The following is a 21,636-nucleotide window of genomic DNA, read 5'->3' as shown; positions in this document are numbered from 1 at the left end:
GGTTTGAATTCTGAGTCCATGTGCCACCAAATCAGTTTTCTATCCTACTAACCATCTGGGTTTTGTGCTCCGCAGAATGGAAGGATGGCTGGGGTCAGGATCCTACTAGTCTATTTGTAACCAGCTTCCTTAAATTGTTACTTACTTCCTGCATCATAAAGTCTAACAGACTAAGTCCTCTCTGCTTGCTCAGATAAATACACTCAGATGTTCACAGGCATGCCTGCAGTTGTAAATAATCATCAAAAGCACTCTCCCCAAACAGGGCTTTGCTCTCCAGCCTGCAACAGACAGCCTGAAGACTTGCTGCAATGGCACTGCTACAACAGTAACACATCTGTCAGGTTTCCCTCACCATTCCTTTACAGTGACAGGACTCCAGACATCCACAGCTGCACACAGATGTGAAGGAGCTGGAATTAGGCAGAACTAGCCACATTCACCCCCTTTATCAGGGGGACAGCAAAAGTTTCAGACTTCTGATTGTGTTCCACTGGTAAGATGTCACAGGACCACTCCTGAGGCAACAGTAAAAAGGGAATTCCAGCTGGGCGTGGTGGCGCATGCCTTTAATCCCAGCACTCAGGAGGCAGAGGCAGGAGGATCTCTGTGAGTTCAAGGCCAGCCTGGTCTACATAGTGAGTTCCAGGACAGCTGGGGCTACAGGGAGACCCTGTCTCAAGACCAAAAAAAACAAACAAACAAAGGAATTCTACACTTCTAGCTTCTAGAGTGGAAGTGAGCACATAGGAATGTCTTTTTGGTTGTGAAACTAACCATCTTACACTTTTATCCCCCTTCCCTCCTGTACTTTTGTTATATAAAATGTTTTGTTATTACTATAGTCATTGATTCTCTCCATAATTCTCCAAGAACTGCAGGCCATAAAGGTTGGACTTTCTTTTTTTGGTCTTTTTGAGACTGTCTCCCTGTAGCCCCAGTTGGCCTGGAACTCACTATGGAGATCAAGCTGGCCTCAGGCTCACAGAGATCAATCAGCCTCCTTCTGCCTCCCAAGTGCTAGTGTAGGTGAGCTGGGACCGGCATCTGGACTTCCTTTCCAATTTCATCCAGAGAAGGGCTTGAAGCCTAGTCATTCTAGAAGTCTTAGGTGTGGAGACCCAGTGGATCTCAGACTGATTCTACGTCTCACAGACCCTCTGGTAAAACCTACCTATTCCTCTCTTGAAATAGAAGTGGGCTTAACTGATATAAAAAATTTCAAATCATTTGTATGTACACTCACATTCACGTGTATCTATGTGCATGTAATGCCAATACCTGAAGAATCTAAAGCTGTCAGATCCCACTGGAGCTGGAGTTACAGGTACCTGTGAGCTGCCCAATGTGGTTGCTGGGAATTGAACTTGGGTCCTCTGTAATAGCAGCAAAGGTTCTTAACCATTGAACCATCCCTCTGGCCCCATAACTGATTTCTGAGAAAAGAGGAACTGAAAAAAACAGGAAACTGACTTCAGGAAGCATAAAACAAACAGGAAAAGGAAGATGATGACACATATGTGATACACTGTGATACATATTATTTGGTTTAGAAAGAAAAACTTTAAAACAAAATACCATGGTTCGAGTGACGCATTGCTGCCAAATTAAAAACAGCTTAGCAAAAATTTTCCCAAAATGACAAATAATTAATTGAATTTGTAATAATTCACCTTCTCATGACTTCATATGAAGCATAAGGCAGCTTTGAGAAAACATGTCTAACAAATATAAAAAGTATTATCATGTAAAAAGAATCACATTCAGTGTCTCTCATTTATTTATGTGTGCTGGTGCCCACAAAAGTCAGAAGGGGCATCAAATTCCCTGTGAGCCACCCTATGTGGGTGCTGGGAATTGAACCCTGGAACAGCAGTAAGTGCTCTTGATCACTGAGTCCCTCTCCAGTCACACATTTAATGTCTTATACTTTGTAAAACTAGAAGAATGAATGTTCTGGGCATGGTGGTGCACACCTTTAATCCCAGCACTTCAGACGCAGAAGCAGGCAGATCTTTGTGAGTACGAGGCCAACCTGGTCTACATAGTGAGTTCCAGGACAGCTGGGGCTACAGGGAGACCCTGTCTCAAAAAGACAAAGAAAAAAACAAAAACCCCTAGAAGAATGAATAAAGAATTATCCATCAACAAAGATAAGCACAGGGGTCAAACAAAATGTGATTAATCACTTTTATCAACAAATAGGAATTTATTAAAAATTTAATTTTATGGGTTTTGCTTGCATGTATTTGAGTGCACCAAGTGCATGCAATGCCGTGAAGGCCAGGAAAGATAGTGGATCCTTTGGAACTGGAGCTACATATGGTTCTGAGCCACCATGTGGGTGCTGGGAACCGAACTTGGGTACTCTGCAAGAGCAGGCAGCACTCTTAAACGCTGAGCCATTTCTCCAGGCCCAGGAATTGTTTCTTACATATTCATTCACCTCATTATTTATTGATGGAGCAAATGCTGATGCCCTGAAATGAATTTTGTCATACGTATTTGTGTGTGTGTGTGTGTGTGTGTGTGTGTGTGTGTGTGTGTGTGTGCATGCTGGCACATGGAGATCAGAGGGTTGAGGGACTGGTTCTCTCCACCACACGGGTCTTGGGAATAGAACTCAGGTTGTTAGGCTTGGTAGAAAATGGCTTTACCCTCCTGAACTACCTCTCAAGCCTGAAAATAAATTTCAGGACATTATTTAAAAATAGCAAGGCTTGGGATGGAGAGATGGCTCAGCAGTTAAGAGCACTGGCTGCTCTTGCAGGACCAGAGTTTTGTCCCGAGCACCTACATGACAGCTAACAGTGGTCTGTGATTCCAGTTCCAGGGCATCCAATGCCTTGTTCTGGCCTCTGCAGGCACTGCATAACATGGATGCACTGACATGCATGCAGGCAAAACACTCATACACATTAAAAAACAACATACAGGCTTTTTATTATTTTTTTTTTTTAAAGAGCCAGTGAAATAGCTCAGCAGGTAAAGGTATTAGTATTTGCTGCCAAGCCTGATGACCTGAATTCAATCCCTGGAACTCACACAGTGAAGTACCAACTCCTACAAGCTGTCCTCTGATCTCCATACTTGAATGCTAGGGCACGCTCTTGCCTCTAACAACAACAACAACAACAAAATTCTCAGCTGGGCGTGGTGGCGCAGGCCTTTAATCTCAGCACTTGGGAGGCAGAGGCAGGCGGATCTCTGTGAATTCCAGGGTAGCTGGGGCTACAGGGAGACCGTGTTTCAAAGGCAAAAAAAAAGGTCATTATTTTATTTCCTTTTGGTCTTTTTGAGACAGGGTCTCCCTATAATCCCAGCTGGCCTGGAACTTGCTATGTAGACCAGGCTGGCCTTAAACTCAGAGATTCACCTGCGTCTGCCTCCTAAGTGTTGGGATTAAATGTGTGTGCTGCCACATGACCTAAATTTAAGTAATGTTTTCCTTCATGTTATGTGTGTGTGCATGCTAGAGCATCCTCAGCACACTGTGTAGACCTGTGGAGGCCAGGGTCCAGCGCCCTTACTCTCGGCCTTGTTTCCTTGAGAACCCAGAGCTAGGCTAGCAGTCAGCAAGCTCCAGCTGTGCTGTCTGTTCCCATAGTGCTAGGGTTCCACACCTGCATGTTGCCACATCTGGCTTTTTACTTGGGTGTTGAGGATTCAAACTTGGGCCCCCCATGCTTGTGCATCAAGTATTCTTACTGAATCATTTTCCCAGCACTTCTGGGTATTGGTTTAAAAAGGAGCTAGGATTTTGTTACATTAGAGCTGCAGATCTAGAAGCCAAACAAGCTGCAGATCTAGAAGCCACACACACACACACACACACACACACACACACACACACACACTAACCTTCCAGGTCTCTTGCACGCAAGACAGAAGTCAAAACAAGACGTCCTTTTCATTAACAGGCAGGACTTGAAGTTTAGTCATTTTCACACAGGATAAAAAACAAACCCAGTTACACTGGCAGCACAAGGACAGCACTTGCACCTGGTCTGTGGCTGTGCATGGTCCTGGTCATCCAGTGCATTTCGTTCCTCAGGAATTTTCTTTGATGACTGCCTTCAGGGTAAAAAACACTTATCAAACTGTATTTCTAGTAGTACAGTTTATTCATTTATATAAACACACCTCACCCATTGTGCTCCAACTTTGTTACTCATTCCTGTTGACATCAGTCATTAATTACATCCTAACCACCCTCCAGCCCCAAGCTTTACTTACAGTTAAGACTTTGTACACAGCACAAATCAACTTAGTTGTTCCTAATGCACAAAAATCAGTTAATCACTGTGCTGAAATGCTTTTCTTCAGCTTTTGGAAATACTTATACATTAATTTAAATGTACATAGAAAATGTTTCTTAAATACCAAAGGTTCATTGCTAAAGACAGAACGCTCTGCACTTCTTAGCACGACACCCCTCTGTAAACTGGGAAGAGCAAACAACACTTAAACAAAAACATGAAACCACCTATGCTAATCATACAATAAATTCTTCAAAGTACATTTTCAATGTGGCCTTTTATTATTTTTAAATATTTTATCTTGAGTATACTGCCAGCATGTGTATAAGTTCAATACCTGTAGAGGTTAGAAAAGGACATTGGATCCCTTGGAACTGGTGTTATGGATGATTGTTAGCTGCCATGTGGGTGCTAGGAATCCAACCCTGGTGTCAGCCCATGGCTTTTTATTTGAAATGGACTGGGGGAAAATCCTGAAACAGGTATATATACATATTATCTTTCTTTTTTTAAATTTAGGGTTCATTTAATTCAGGTTGCCCTGGAATTCTAAGTAGGCCACAGTGGCCTGAAACTTCCTGTCCTCCTGCCTCAACCACTCAAGTACTGGAGTTACAGGAATGGACCTCCACAGGCAGCTGTTTCCTGATTGCTTGGGTTTTTTGTGTTTTGTTTGTTGTTTTTTGGAAGTGCTGGAGATAGAACCCAGGCTTTCTTATTTGGTAAAGACAAAAACCACCTATGATAAAATTTATTATCATAATGTAGGTGTACATGTGGTCATGTAGATACACATGTGGTTCTTTGTCTTAAGACTGCTTTCTCACAGAAAGTGTATAAAGTCTAAAAAATTATTTCAAGAGAGATCTGATTCAACATATTGTGAAATTATCAATGCTACTTCTGATGTTTAAATGTTAAGAAGTTGGAAGGCAAAAATATACTTTTGCAATTAAATATATGGCATTATATTTAAGTGGAAAGTAGGCATTTTACCAGTATTTCAATTACAAATATTTTGTTAGCCAGGCGTGGTGGTGCATGCCTTTAATCCCAGCACTGGGGAGGCAGAGGCAGGCTGAGGCCAACCTGGTCTACATAGTGAGTTCTAGGCCAGCTGGAGCCTGTACACAGGGAGGCCCTATCTCAAAAGACTGGAAAAAAATGTTATCCCTTCAAAAACTCACTGAACTAGTTAAATATTAGCTAGTTTTCCACTTCTCCGCAAATTTTTCCTATTTTTTCACCAGATTTCTGCTTAGAATTAATAACTCTGGAAAGCAGGACATGATAAATCCAGTCTCCAATGCCACACAAATGCTCCACATGCTTCTCTATGTGGTGGGCAGAGAGCAGTGGGAGGGAGGTGATGTCAGAACTACTAAGATGACATGCTGGAAGCAGCTGGCGAAAGCAGTTACCAGGATGGGAGGAAACCTATATTCCCCTGTTCCATGTCTTCATGTTCCTTTCTCTGTTGCTAGTGTTACTGGGGAGTTGAACCCAGGGCCTCACACATGCTAGGCAAGCACTCCACACTGATCTATTTTGTAAGAGAGAGGGTTTATGTTGCTCAGGTTGGCCCTGGGCTCAAGCAGTCCTGCCTCAGTCTCCCAGTAGCTGGGATTACAGGCACACTGTGCTACCCTGTCTGATAATGTATGACTTTTTACATCAATTTTCTATTCAAAAAGCAGAACTTAAGAGTTGTGTTTAGTTTTATAATCATCCTCATGATATCTTTCTATAAACATTTCATTTCTACAAATGAGAAAATAAAGAAGCTAAAGTAAACCAACTAAAATATAAGTGCTAGATTTACATTCTGACTTGGGACTTGGGGTGTAGCTCAGCGGTAGTGCTTGTCTAGCAAGTGCAAGGCTCTGGGTTCAGTCCCTGCACTGCTTAAACAATGACTAAAATGTAATAAAGCTCATGCTGGGAAACCATCAACAGTAAGCAGGAGTCCTATGTGCAGGAGCCCCCTCCTCAGAAGAGTGTGAATGCTGAAAAGCCAGGACACACCAGACACACCATAGGAATGGGATGCTCGTTCCTTTGTCATCATTAGAGAACTTTATTCTTCCTGCATTTTACTGGCTCTGATGGTGCTGGAGACGGGACCCAGGGCCCCCTGCAGGCCAGGCACACACTGTACCTGCTACTAAGTGACATTTCCAGTTTCTTCTGATCATCTTTGAAAAGAAGTGTGAACCATTTTGGTTTTAGAAAATTAAGTTTGATAAAAGGTACTAAAAAAAGTCATTCATGGAATAAAATTCATCATTCCTTCTTATAAATCACTCAGTGAATTTTATACCATAATTTTCTTCATTTTGGAAATTCACTTAGACACGACATTTCTTATCTTCTTGATGCAACGTTCTCTTCTCCACCCAAACTCACGGACGTTGGACCAGCCTACTCTTACTTCCTTCCTGTTCACTGAGTTTAAAGTGGGTGTAGGCTAGAATGCCAAATAGTGTACATAAAATGCCAAGTCCCTGATTAACAGACAGCGGATCCTTAAATAAAACGTATCCTCCACAGAGGGTAATGCAGAACTTGAAGTGTCCGAACATGTTGTAGCTGAGGTGTTTGGATAAGAAGAAAAACGAGTAACAAGCTGGATATAAAGCTCACACATGTGCACATAAATAGTACATGCACACACAGCAAAGGCTTCCTGTGGCTGGAAAGAATTTCATGTATCACAGACTAGACAGCTAGCACACCATTTAAAGAACAGACAAGACACACTGGACGTGGTGGTGCACACCTTTAATTCCAGCACTTGGGAGGCAGAGGCAGGAGGATCTTTTTGCCTGGTCTACATAGTGAGTTCCAGGACAGCTGAGGCTACAGGGAGAACCTGTCTCAAAAAAAAAAAAAAAAAAAAAAAAAAAAAAAAAAGAGCAGACAGACACTCATGACATGCTGGGCCAATCTGACTTTCCTCAGGCACGTTTTAGAAACTTGAGTCTCAAAATGGTGACACTGTATATATTCTTCGAGGCTGGACCTAAGCCACATACCCCCCCGCCTGCCACTCTATTGCTCCTGAAATGACAAACGACAAGACATGCTCCTTTTGACCTCTCCAAAGAGGTAACACAAGGTGAGAAAGGAAATTCAAAGCAAGGTATAGAGAAGATACATTGCACAGCAGTTTATGCTGTTGTATGGTTGCATTCCTAATAAACTGTCCCTGCCAATGGGTGAGATGTGTCAGGTGCCAGGAAGCTAACTCAATGGAAACTGCCAGTATGCCTAAGGTCAGGAAGGTGAGGGGGCGAGGCATAGGAGTGGGAGCAATACTGAGCACCAGCCACACTCTGCTAGGCTCTGCAGCACCCTCTCCATAGCATCTCATCTTCCTCTACTCTGCCCATTGTACAGTGCTTGTAGTTTGGAGATTTTAACTGAAAAATATTGTATTTGGGGCCTGGAGAGATGAGTCAGTGGTTAAGAGTGCTTCTTGTAGTGGACCTGGGTTCAGGCCCCAGCACCCACATGATGGCTAACAACTGGCTGTAAACTTCAGTTCCAGGGTATCCAACACCCTCTTCTGGCCTCCACAGGCATTGCACACACAGGTGCACTTACATACATACAGACAAAACACTCACACATAAATTTATAAATACTGTATTTGTTTACTATCTGTGTGCCTATGCATGGCATAGTGCTTCTGTGCAAGTTAATAGACAACTTATAGGAATTAGTTCCCTCCTTGTGGGTCCCAGGGATGAAACTCAGGTCACCAGGCTTGGTAGAAAGGCTACCTGCTGAGTCATCTCATCCAAGCCACTTTAATTACCAGATCACAGAGTTTGAATGTTGGGATGGGTCTATTTAACTCCAAAGTCCAGGCTGTAATACAGTACACTGCCAGCAATTCATTGCTGGATTCAAGTGTTTCCCAAGTCACTGTTCATATGAAAAAAATTCAAATCATACACATACCTCAAAAATTAATCTCTTCTCATATTTTTCTATATAAACTGATATTGTATTGCTCTTCAGAGTCATGCTATGAATCAACCTCTCTGTCTGTCTCTCTCTTCCTTTCCCTCTCCCCTCAGTTTCAAGAACAATGCACATGTTTTTGGGAGGTTGAAGCAAAAGGATTGGGAATTCAAGGTCATCCTCAGCTACATAGTTTGAGACTAGCATAGGGTACATAAAACTGTCTCATAAAACAGAAACAACCAATCCAAAAAAAGAGATCTACTCAGTAGCCTGGAACTCTGAGAAGCACCTCAGAGGACTCTGGATTCAAGTGTTTCCCAAGTCACTGTTCATATGAAAAAAATTCAAATCATACACATACCTCAAAAATTAATCTCTTCTCATATTTTTCTATATAAACTGATATTGTATTGCTCTTCAGAGTCATGCTATGAATCAACCTCTCTGTCTGTCTCTCTCTTCCTTTCCCTCTCCCCTCAGTTTCAAGAACAATGCACATGTTTTTGGGAGGTTGAAGCAAAAGGATTGGGAATTCAAGGTCATCCTCAGCTACATAGTTTGAGACTAGCGTGGGGTACATAAAACTGTCTCATAAAACAGAAACAACCAATCCAAAAAAGAGATCTACTCAGTAGCCTAGAACTCTGAGAAGCACCTCAGAGGACTACAGAAGGGGTCATAGGGTACTTGAATTTCCTTCCTTCCTTCCTTCCTTCCTTCCTTCCTTCCTTCCTTCCTTCCTTCCTTCCTTTTTAGCCAAGGCTGTCCTGGAGCTCACTAAGTAGACCAGGCTAGACTTGAACTCACAGAGCTACACCTGTCTCTGCCTCCTGAGTCCTTGGGATCAAAGGCGTGTGCCACCATTCTGGCCTTGGCACTTGCATTTCTTGACTGAATGGAGGCAATATCCTGAGATGCAGAGGATGCTCCCAAGGATGTTTATTTTTATTTATTTATTTTTTGGTCTTTTTGAGACAGGTTCTCCCTGTAGCTCCAGTTGGCCTAGAACTCGCTCTATAGACCAGGCTGGCCTTAAACTCATAGACATCCACCTGCTTCTGCCTCTTGAGTGCTGGGATTAAAGGTGTGCACAACCACACTTGGCTCCAAGGATGTTTATTACAATAAAATATGACTTACATGCCAGGCGTGGTGGTGCATACCTTTGCTCCCTTTAATCCCAGGTATGCTGGGGCTAGGAAGATTCTGTAAAAATAAGACAACAAAAAAATAAAATATGTCTTACTCTCAATTATGACCAATCTTCAAGCTTACTGGTTCTAATCTCGTACCTTTATTTCCTTACTCCTTAGCCTCTTTTAAGCAGTTCATGGTCTACTAAAGACATTTATGCCAGGTGTTGTGGCACAGACCTTTACTCCCAGCACTTGGGAGGTAGAGGCAGGAGGATCTCTGTAAGTTCAAGGCCAGCCTGGTTTACAGTGAGTTCTAGGCCATTTGGGGCCACAGGAAGACCCTATTTCAAAAAGACCAAAAACAAACAAACAAACGAACAAAGTTATTTACTAACAGGGAAAGCAAATTTAATGAAACTCTTTAGTGACTGACTCTCTTATAAATTAAAAATAAAAGTGCAGTCTGTGTTTTTGGAATCTCCCAATACTCTCTAGTTCTTCCTCTGCTCCAGGCAGGCTTTAGTACCACCTTCAAAGTGCTCATGTCAAAACCAGCAGTGACGTGACACACCTCACTAGGCCTCAGGGCCAACTGCTAGTCTTCCTGAAACCTGACACAGTGGTTCCTAGCCCCGCCTCCTAGTTCCTCTCACCTCTATGAACTCTAAAGATGAAGTGCCCCAGGACTCAGCCTTTGCAGGTGTTTTCTTCTACTTGTCTTGTTGGTAATCACTTGAAACCACATCTACAAACTGCAGACTCAGGAATCCCTCCAGCTGAGACCTTGCTCTGAACCCTGCACACTGGGCACCTGCGCTCTATCTATATCTCAGACCTTTTCTAGACTGGCCTATCTCACTGGCCGGCTACTCCAAACCCCATGTAATCCAACCCTGCTGCTTTTCATTCTCCATATCTAACTGGTCAGTAAAACCTGTGGGTGCTACTTGGAAATACACCCAGAAGCCATTCCCTTCTTATTGACCCATCCTGGTAACAAGGTAGCACTTAAAAAAAAAGATTTATTTTTATTATTTTTGTGTCTGTGTCTGTGTGAGTATATGCAGGGGAAGGCCAAAAGAGGGCACCGAGTGCTCTTAACCGCTGAGCCATCTCTGCAGCCCCACATACTAGTCAGAAACCACAGAGGCCTCCGGACATTTTGCCTTCTTCTCTTACCTCCTTTAGTCCAGTTTTCCTTGACCATGTGAGCAATGTCTGCAGGCATTTTGAGTTCCTAGAATGGGGGTGGAGCTGGGGTGCTACTGAAATCTAGTGGCAGAGGCATGTCAAGCTGCTACCCACCCTGAAAGGACAGACAGACCTCCAAAGACAGCACAATCCAGTCCAAGTTAAAGAGGGCGAGAGAGCCTGCTTTTGTCTGTTCAGCACTGTGACTACAGTGCTTCTGTGAGAATACAAGGATCATGTCACATCTCTGAGTGGCTCCTGCTCACGCAGTCTCAGTCCTTCTGGGAAAGCTCCATATGGTCCAGCTCACCCTTTCCTCTCCTTCCAGTGCTCGTCGACTTCAACTGCACATGTACCCCTGCTCCCCGGGCCCCTCATGTGCTATTGCCTTTGTTGGAGTCTTCCTCCCTGCCAATCTGCATACAGCAACCTCATTTCCTTAAAAGTCACCTTCCTGGGGCTGGAGAGATGGCTATCTGCTCTTACAGAGGACCTGGGTTCGAGTCCCAGCACCCACATGGTGGTTAAAAACCATCTGTAGCTCCAGTTCCAGGGGATCTGATGCCTTCTGACCTCCTGGGGCACTGCACGACATGGGTGCACTTAACATGCAGGGAATACACTCATATACATTCCCCCCCAAAAAAAGTCACCTTCCTACTGAGGCCATCTGACTAGCCTACCCAAACTCCAAACACTTCATATTTGCCTTCCTGCTTTGCTTTTTTCTCAGTGGTACTTAACACTGCTTATATATATTTAACTCTTTTTTTTTTTTTCATTTTGTAGTTTGGCATCTTCACTAGAATTTAAGTTTGTAAAGACAACAATTTTGATCTGCTTGGTCCAATACTATACCCCCAGTGGCTGACATATGGCAGATGTTCAGTATATAAAGATTTATTAAATCAATTAATGGTCTGCAGTGCTTATTCAGTAAACATTTGTTGAATGAATGTTTTTAATTGGGGAACAGTCCTGGATGCCTTGATTTGACAGCATGAAGCATAACTTGTGGACTAGACAACTAGCCTCTAATCTGTGCACTATTCTTCCCAGCTGTGCACTTCTGCTTCTCTTTCTGTAATGGAGATTGAACTTGGGCTCTGCTTTTGCCAACAAACACTCTACCATGGGGCTACAGTCCCTTGTCCTTCACTTGTTTGGGCTTTCCAATCTCTGACGAGAATCACATGGATCTGTACACGACAGTACCTAGCAGACAATAAATACTTAGTACTGGGGTTTTACAAAGAAACTATCATTGTTATTAATGATAGCTGGAAAATATGCTACTTATACTTCTGACATCTCAGTAGTCACTCATTTATATAAACCAGCATAGTTTTTTTTCCTTCAGTTATTATTTTTTTTTTTTGGTCTTTATGAGATAGGGTTTCTCCATAGCCCCAGCTAACCTAGAACTCACTATGTAGACCAGGGTGGCCTTGAATTCACAGAGATCCACCTGCCTTTGCCTCCTGAGTGCTGGGATCAAAGGCATGCACCACCATGCCTGGCTTTTTCTTCAGTTTTTAGAAACACAGTCTCAGTTTATAGCCCAGGGTGGCTTCAAACACATATCCATCACATCTTGCTTTGAATCAATACGCTCTTCTAAAAAAAACATTTGTAAACTACTTCTTTGATATGAGAAAATCCATCCTTTCATTTGCCTAAAAGCACAGCAAAGTGCAATGGAGAGACAAGCAGAGTGGTGAAAAACTGGCGCTGTGCTGGACCCGCAACACCTGCCTTCGTTTTTTATTTGAAATATTAAAGAAACAGGCACACCCATATCCAAATAAATAACACTCCAAAATCAAGGGTGTGAAATTATCTTTTGTTATATAAGTTAACCATACCTCTACTTTATTACTACAGATCATTGAAAACTCATTAAAGCCTAAACTGTCACCCCATACTTCATTTAATAAATAGCACTGAGACCTCACTATCTGCAAGTCATGATGCTAAGTCAATTTCTAAAAGGAAAAAGGTCAGTAGTAGTACTTAAGAATACTCAAAGACATTCCTACTACCAAAAGCAAACTCATTTCCTCAGTTACCAGATTCCAGACTCTAGTGTGGAAAGACGGTTAAAAATTAAGAACGGGGCTGGAGAGCCAGCTCAGCAATTAAGAACACTAGCTGCTCTTGCAGAGGACCTGGGTTCAGTTCCCAGCATCCATATGGCAGCTAACAACTGTCTGTAACTCCAGTTCCAGGGGAATCTGGTGCCCTCTTCTGACCTCCAAGAACATTACAAACATAGGTACACTTACATACATGTAGGCAAAACACACATACACATAAAAATAAATATCATTCCCCCCCCCACCTTTGGTCTTTTGAAACAGGGTCTCTTTGTAGCCCCAGCTGGCCTGGAACTCACTATGTAGACCAGGCTGGCCTTGAACTCACAAAGATCCGCCTGCCTCTGCCTCCCAAGTGCTGGGACTACAGGCATGTGCCACCACACCCGCTATAAATAAATATCTTCAAGAAAAATAAAAAATAGGGTTAGTGGCCCATACCTTTAATCCCAGCACGTAGGAAGCAGAGGCAGGTGGATCTAAGAGAAATTGAGGCCAGCCTGGTGTACATAGCAAGTTCCAGGCCAGCTGGGGCTATGGGGAGACCTTGTCACAAAAACAAATAACAACAATCTCCCCCACAACACAAATAATTCAATCTACTCACTGTAGGCCGTAGTATGAGACTCAAAGGTAACGAATGGGACAGTTTTGGAGAACAAAGACTGGGCACATCTGAAAGTTATTATGGAAAGGATACGTGACTGGTGATGTGTTCCCGATGATCCAGTAGATGGATAAATTCACCATGAAAGCTATCACTCCAGACAGCAACACCACAAGCTGCAAACCAAGAACATGTTTGATTAGGCATTTAAATTTTATTTATCTATTTGTATTTTATGAATGTTGGGCTGCATGTAAGTGCATGCAATGTCTGAGGAGGACAGAAGAGGGTATTGGATCCCTTGGAAATGGAGTTACATTAGCATTATTAGCACTTTTAAAAACTCAAATTTCGGGGCTGGAGAGATGGCTCAGCAGTTAAGAGGACTTGCTGACCTTGCAGAGGACCCGGGTTCTCTGCCACATGTCAGCTAACAATTGTCCATAACTCCAATTCCAGGTGATCCAATGTGGGCACTGCATGCACAGTGGTGCACTTACATCCAGGCAAAACCCTCATATACATAAAATAAAAACAGTATGTTTTTTTTTTTTTAAAAAAAAAGGATTAAAAAAAGTCTATTTCAACCATTAAAACAAGGTGGCACACATCTGTAATCTCAGCAGTAAGGAGGAAGAGGCAGAAGGTCCACTGGAAGTTCAAGGCCAGCCTGGTCTACACAGTGACAGTCAGAGCTACACAGCATGACCATGTTCTAAACAAAAAAGCACCCTACAAAAAACAAGGTTAAAGAATCAACTTGGAATGCAGCAAGAATTCTGAGTAAATAAGTAAAATAAACAGTATGAAAATTATAACTGTCTACAAATTAGTGGAAAAAATCTGCAAAAATCTGTGGTGGTGCAGGTTTATAATCCCAGCATTTGGGAAGTACAGGCAAAAGGATTAAAAATTCAAGGAAAGCCAGGTGGGATGGCACATCCCTTTAACCCCAGCACTCAGATGGCAGAGGCAGGTAGTTATCTGTGATTGAGGCCAGCCTGGTCTACATAGTGAGTTCCAGGACAGCTGGGGCTACAGTGACACTCTGTCTCAAAAATAACAACAGCAGGGGCTACAGAGATGGCTCAGTGTTTAAGAGCCTCTTGCAGAGGAGCCAGCTTCGATTCCCAGCATCTGTACGGTGGCTAACAACTGTCTGTAACTGCAGGTCCAGGGGAATCCGACACCTTCTTCTGATCTCCTTAGGCACTGCATGACACGGGTACACTTACATGCATTAAGGTAATACACTCATACAAATAAAATAAAAATAAGAAAATATTTCTAAAATAACAAGGAAGACTAGGCTACATAGTGAGTTTGACTACATGAGACCATGTCTCAAACAAACAATAGCTGGCCTCAAACCTCTGGACCCAAGGACTCCTTTGGTCTCAGCTTCCTGAGCACCTGAGATACAGGCATGTATCACTGAGCCCAGCTATAATAAATACTTATTAAAAGTGTACATATACATTATAGAAAAAGCAAAAAGTGCTGGGCATGGTGGCGCACGCCTTTAATCCCAGCACTCGGGAGGCAGAGGCAGGCGGATCTCTGTGAGTTCAAGGCCAGCCTGGTCTACATAGTGAGTTCCAGGACAGCTGGGGCTACAGGGAGACCCTGCCTCAAAAAGACCAAAAAAAAAAAAAGGCAAAAGCAAAAAGTAGGGACTGGAGAGATGGCTCAGCAGTTAAGAACACTGGCTGTTCTTGCAGAAGAGAAGACCAGGGTTTGAATCCCAGCACCCACATGGCAGCTAACAACTGTCCGTAACTTCATTTCCACGGAATCCGACAGCCTCTTCTGTCCTCCACGGCCACTGCACGACACAGGTTCACTTACCTACAGGCAGACAATACACGCATACACATAAAAATAATAAATAAAATGAAAAGAAAAGAAAAAGCAAAAAAAAAAAAGATAAGTAAAAGGTCTAAAGAGTATCTGTAATCTTAGCTATCACCACATCTGCTAACATTGTGGCATGGACATCTTATAGATCTTTTTCTGTTGAATTGCTTATTTTTATTCTTATTTATATTAAATCAATAAACCTTTACTGGATAACTACACAATCAGGCCAGGACTTGTGAGAAACATAGTATGCACAAAGTTCCTGTCCTCAAAGGACTTAGAAACCACTTAAAGATAACAAAAATCATGATATGGGGCTGTGGAGATGGCTCAGCTGGTAAAGCGGTTGTTGTGCAAGCCTGAGGTCCTGAGCCTGGAGCCCCAACACCCATGTAAAAGCTGGGACTTGGGGCGTGTGCTTGTAATCTCAATGCTGAGGAGGTGGAGTGGGAGGATCCCTGGGGCTTGCTGGCCAGCCAGTCTAACCAATTGGTGAACTCCAGTTCAGTGAGAGACCATGCCTTAAAAAATAAGGTGAAGGGGCCACAGAGGTGACTCAGCAGTTGAGGGCACTTACTGATCTTCCAGAGGATCCAGGTTTGGTCCCAGCACCCATATGGTGGCTAACAACTGTCTGTAACTCCATTCATAGGATCCTATACCTTCTTCTGGCCTTCATGGGCATTGCATGCGGGTGGTATGCTCATATACATGCAAGCAAAACATGTATACATACAAAATTAAAATAAATAAGGTTTTAAAAAAAAAATAAGGTGAAGAACAAGTAAGGAAGATGCCCAGCGTCAACCTGGCCTGGATGTGCAGGCACACACACCCACGGACACAAACACACACACAATACATGTAATCAATCATGATGACCAAAATTCATATGTTCATTATATTTTTTTTTGAGACAGGGTCTCCCTATGCAGCCCTGGTTGACTTGGGACTCATTACGAGACCATGCTGGTCTTGAACTCCCAGAGATCACCTGTCTCTGCCTCCTGAGTGCTGGGATTAAAGGTGTATACCACCATGCCTGGCTTTATATAAAAATTTTTTTGTGTTAAGAACTGTTGTAAATACTTTACGTAGATTAACTTGTTTTAATCCTCACAAAGAACCATGAAGCAGGTAGAGAAATATGATCCCTATTTACAGATAAGAGCACAGAAAGGCAGAGTGGCCAGCCACAATCACATAGCCAGTGAGGAACAGTGCTGAGATTTAAACCCAGGCATGTGGTTCCTCCTCACCCTCCTGCTAGGCTACTTCTTCTTTTTTTTTTTTTTTTTAATATTTTATTTATTATTTTAATTTTTTTTTTTTATGTGTATGAGTGTATGTGAGTGCACCCGTGCAGTGCAATGCCACAGAGGTCAAAAGAGGGCTTTGGATTCCCCTGGAACTGGAGTTAAGGACAGTTCATAGCCACCATGTGGGTGCTGGGAATCGAACCCGGGTCCTCTGCAAGAGCAGTCAGCGCTCTTAACCACTGAGTCATCCGTCCAGCCTGTGCTAGGCTACTTCTTAACTAGGAGAGTGCAACAGAAGGTTTACAGATCTGGCACTGAAAGAAAATGAGTCTTGAGATCTATGTCACTGAGCAGGAGAGGTCACTCTGAGGTAAGATAAAGTGTCTGAATTTTAAAAATATATATAGGGAGGGGGCTGGAGATATGGCTCAGCAGTTAAGCACACATACTGTTCTTCCAGAGGACCCAAGTTTAGTTCCATGCTGGACAGCGCACAAGCCCTTGTAACTCCAGCTCCAGGAGGATCCGATGCTCTGATCGCGGAGGGCACCTGCACTCACGTGCACATACCCCCAACACAGGCACACACATATCTATACATGTAATACGTATTAATACAAATAAATATTTTCCCCTTTAAAAGCACATATAGACACAAGAAAGAAGAAAGGGTGGGGTTCCAAGCACAGGGAGGCAGAGGTCAAAGTGTGGAGTCATGAAAGCACAGACATGTGACCACTGTGTGCACAGTGTTCTGCTGAAACCTGCCTCACAATATTATTTAAAGGTTGCAAGATCACTTTCTTCCTCTCCAAAGAACTGGGTTAAAATACTAGCTAGGACAAACTATTAAGACATCTAAATTTCAAAGAAAACACGTCATGTGTGAGGATACTTCCCACCCCATGTAGGTTCTATCACCTTTAAAATCAGTGAGTGGTGAGGACCTGAGCAGTTGGGCTCGTGTCCTATTCAGGTAAGTGCAGCAAAGCCGCATTGGATCTGCAGCAGTGATAGCTGCTCAGCAGTCCAGAAAACTCACATGCCTATTCCATGATGACTTGGCACATAATTAAAAAGAGGATCATATACTCTGAGTCACTGATGCCTTCAGGGACAGAAAGGAGTGAAAATGACTTTCTCTCATGGTAAATGGCCTCAGCTTGCAGTGCTCTTACAGCCTCAGTTACTTTCTATGACTTTCCCGTGCTTTTCTCTTTTGTAAGTCTGTTAAGGGCCACCACAAAAAACCTCTATCAAAATTTCAGGTGTCTAAGCTTTGAGGATTGAAGCCCAGATAATCCAGATGGCTAGGACTATGATAAAGCTTAAGGAAGCATTATCTGAGAGATGCTCCATTGATTTCTATTCTAGAAAAAGCACATACGTCACTGGTCTCATGGGCAGGAGACTGTTTAAGAATATGGAGTCTAGTGGTTAGGGGGTGGCTCAGTCAGTAAAATGCTTGCTGCACAAGCATGAGAACCTGAGTTTGGATCCTCAGCGCCCATGTAAAAAAGCTGGGACTGACTGCAGACACCTGTAATCTCAGCACTAAGGAGGCAGAAACAGATCCAACAGAGCTTGCTAACTAGCCCAGTAGAATCAGTGAGCTCAGGTTCAGTGAGACCCTGCCGCAAAAAAAATAAGGTGGAAAACAGTGAGAAAGACACCTGACACTTACCTCTTGCTTCCACATGCACACGCGCACATACACATGTATGTGTTCTTGCACACACTAAGAATATGGGGTAGTGGTGGATGTATGAACTTTCAGATACTCAGAAGCCTGAGCAGGGAGGATCACTTGTGTCTGGGAGTTTAACCACTTTAACACAAAACAGGGCTGGAGAGAGAGCTCAGTGGATAAAAGCACTTGCTGCCAAGCCTGATGACCTGAGTTCAATTCCTGGGACTCACATGATAGAAAGAGAACCAACCTGTACAAGTTGTCCTCTAACTGCACGCGCGCACACACACACACACACACACACACACACACACACACACACACAATGTAATTAAAAAGAAAAAGAAAACAAAGCAATCACAAAAGTGGAATTGAGGGGATGCTTAGAGTAGCTTGGTAGCAAAGCATCTGTCATTATACATGATGATGCCCTGGGTTCTAGTCCCAACCCAAAAAAGAAGAGGAAAAAAAAGGACTTTGGAGCTTGAATGCATGAGTTCAAATCATTTTGGTTCTGCTTATTAGCTGGGGAATCTTGGGCTGATTTTTTAATTGTCTATCAGTTTCCTTATCAGTTAAAATTAGAGATAAAACTAATATTGACCTAATATAAGATTAGGAGGAGTAAACTGGCTAATATTGAATAGCACTAGGACAGATTAAGGACTGCATGAGTGTTTGTTAAATCAACACTACCAACAGAAAGACACTCCCACTGGGTGTGGGAGCTCACACTTGTAATCTAGCACTTGGGAGGCTGTAGTTTGAGGCTAGCCTGGGCTACATAATAAGTACTAGGACAGGCAGGTCTACATAGCAAGACCCTGTCTCACAAAGCAAAAACCAAACAAACAAACAAAAAGACTAAGTATTAGCATTGTGGGAAACAAATTTCTTATAAGTAAGGTATTATGGACTATTTGTGCTTCCCAATATTTGCATATTGAAATTGCAAGTCCTAGTCAGGAGGTGACTAAGGCAGAGGGCAGAACCCTCAGGACTCTTAAGGAGAGGATAGGCACATTCTCACGTGCCTCTCCTCTCCCTGTCAGGTGAGGATCCAGAAGATGGACATCTGTGAACAGAAGGGCCTTACAGCAAACCCTACCAAGCTGACACCCTGATCTCAGGCTGCCAGCCTACAGAGCTGAGAGAAGCAAGTGTGTGCTAATTAAGCCAACCAATGCCTGACATTTCTGTAACAGCAGCCTGAAATGAGTCAGTCAGAAGGAAAGACTTTCTGGCTTAGAATGTCCCTAAGGTCCATACACTTGTGACCTGTTAATTCCACGCATAGAACTGTATTCCATCAGGAGGAAAGTAGTGGTATCAACACACATGACACATGTACAAGGATGTCAATGCAGCATTGTTCACAGTGATAAAGAACAGGGAAAAAAATGATTATCCAAAAGGTACTATTATGCAAACCAAACCAAACAAACAAAAAAGGGATCATATGGAGAGTTAAGTAAGAACAGCAATATACAGAAAAGCAGGGCTGGAGATGGAACCCAGTTGATAGGGTGCTACCCTGTCTAGCATACACAGCCCTGGGTTCAATTCTCAGATCTACATAAACAGGGCACAGTGGTACACACTTGTAATCCCAGCACTTAGGAGGTGGACGCAGGAGGGTCAAAATGTCAAGGTCATTTCTGGCTATAGCAAGTTTAGACTAGCCTGGGCTACAGAAGACCCAGTCTCAAACAAACAAACAAACAAACAAACAAACAAACAAACAAAGCCAGGCACTACATTTATAATCCTGGCACTTGGGAGGCTAAGGTAGGAGAACTGTCAGGAGTTCAAGGCCAGAGTAAAACTGTCTCAAATATAAAACCAGAAAAGCATGTGTAGGAGTTGAAGACCAAGCTTTCCTGGGTTAGTTAAGAACAACAACAACAACAACAAAATCCCTACAAATGTATGCATTACTTAGAACTGAAGAATCATTGTTTATATTGGTCACACGGGGTGGGGTTTTTTACGCCTTTAATCCCAGCACTGGGGAGGCAGAGGCAGGTGGATCTCTGTAAGACTGAGGCAAGTCAGGTCTACATAGTGAGTCCCAGGCCAGCCAGGGCTAAAGTAGAGAGTGATCAAGACACTTACCATCAACCTTTGGCTTCTACAGTCAGGCATATACACATGTATGTGCACCCCCTCCAAACATATACATATACCACACATACACAACCCCCCAAATGTGTGTGTTTATATATATGTAGCAAGGAGAAAAATAAGAAAGAAACAAATGCTAGAATGCAAATATGACTTATTTTAAGGGGCACAAAAGGGGTAATGTGAGGCTAAAGTGTGTATGGAGAGGAGTGTTGGGGAAAAGAAACCAGGATAAAAACAGCACATATGTGGAGAGAGCAGTTAAGAGTGCTTATTGCTCTTCCAGAGGACCTGGGTTTATTTCCCAGTAGCCACATGGTGGCTAACAACTGTCTGTAACTTCAGTTCCGGAGATCTGATGCCCTCTCTGGCCTCTGAGGGCATTGCATGCATGGGTACACTTAAACATATGCAGGGAAAACACTCATACCCATAAAATGAAAATAATAAATACATTTAAAACCAGCATATATGGTATAATTCCATTATATAAAACCACACATAAACACACACACACACACACACACACACACACACACACATACTGCACCTCCCTCAATATAGAAGTCTATATAAAAAATGGGATCCATTAAATGGTCAGAGCCAGGTGATAAAGGAACATCTTGGTGTAGTGAGCTTCTTCAGGGACTCCACTTTCTTTGCATTTTTATGTGTGTTCAAAATCTAACCAATGAGATTGTATTATTTATATTGAAATAAAGCCAGTACATTTTACATTTACTCTGTAAAAACATAAAATTAAAATACAATGCCCAAATTATGTGGGAGCGCTGGTTTGGCACTGACAGAACAGTAACCCAGTATCTGAAGATCTGAACTGCAGTCTGCTTTGCCACTGTCCAGCTGTTCCAGCCTAGGCCAGTCCTTCTACATTCCTAGATCTCAGTTTCTTCATCTGAAAAATAACATTCACCCTGCTTTCCTTAGAGGGTGACTGTGAAGATTAAATGTGAGAACAGATTTGAGACCATTAGAAAAGGAGAGATGATGATTATACTGTTTCACACACTTCAGACTTACCAAAGCAGAAACTGACCAGGGACCAAATATTCCTCCCTCTCCAAACACTGGCTCAAAGAAGGGCACAGCTACCAGCAGCATGGCAGAAGACATGGGAGCCTGGTAATACAGCAGCTGCATGGAGTTGACTTGCAATTCATGCTGCTTGGCTCCAACCCACTGAAAATTAGGAGATAAAACAATCAGACACAATGAAAAGTATCACTCAGCCGAAGACACAGGTCTTACTACACAGGTCTTAGCTACACAGATGTAAGTGGGGGAGTTGGGGGGGGGTAAAGGCTGCGGGGATGGGGTGGGAGGATGTGCCTCATTATTCTACAGAGCTCAGAGTGGGAAGTTAAGATGCCCCTTAAGCAGCTTTAATAAGAGGAGCTCTGTGAATACGGTATGTGATCATC

The 21,636-nt window shown here is 42.9% G+C and overlaps 1 protein-coding gene across 3 annotated transcripts in view; it reads right to left on the bottom strand.

The window, feature by feature from the left end:
- Positions 1 to 21,636, bottom strand: part of Slc35e3 (solute carrier family 35 member E3) — a 35,531-nt gene that overhangs the window by 8,290 nt on the left and 5,605 nt on the right. For 2 of the 3 annotated variants that reach the window (XM_029570336.1, XM_008846969.3), the window contains exons 3-5: positions 21,236 to 21,394; positions 13,355 to 13,437; positions 4,106 to 6,848 (exon numbers count right to left, since the gene is read on the bottom strand). In XM_029570336.1, the coding sequence (XP_029426196.1) occupies positions 6,662 to 6,848; positions 13,355 to 13,437; positions 21,236 to 21,394 (429 nt within the window). In that variant the 3' untranslated portion in view covers positions 4,106 to 6,661. Of the gene's footprint in view, positions 1 to 4,105; positions 6,849 to 13,354; positions 13,438 to 21,235; positions 21,395 to 21,636 lie in introns of those variants that run through there. The other variant, XM_029570337.1, reaches the window with a different exon arrangement.

This window comes from Nannospalax galili, unplaced genomic scaffold (genome assembly GCF_000622305.1).
Source record: "Nannospalax galili isolate Female #2095 unplaced genomic scaffold, S.galili_v1.0 scaffold463, whole genome shotgun sequence".
NCBI lineage: Eukaryota > Metazoa > Chordata > Mammalia > Rodentia > Spalacidae > Nannospalax > Nannospalax galili.
Note: the sequence above shows the minus strand (reverse complement) of the source record. Positions and strands in the feature narration are given on the sequence as shown.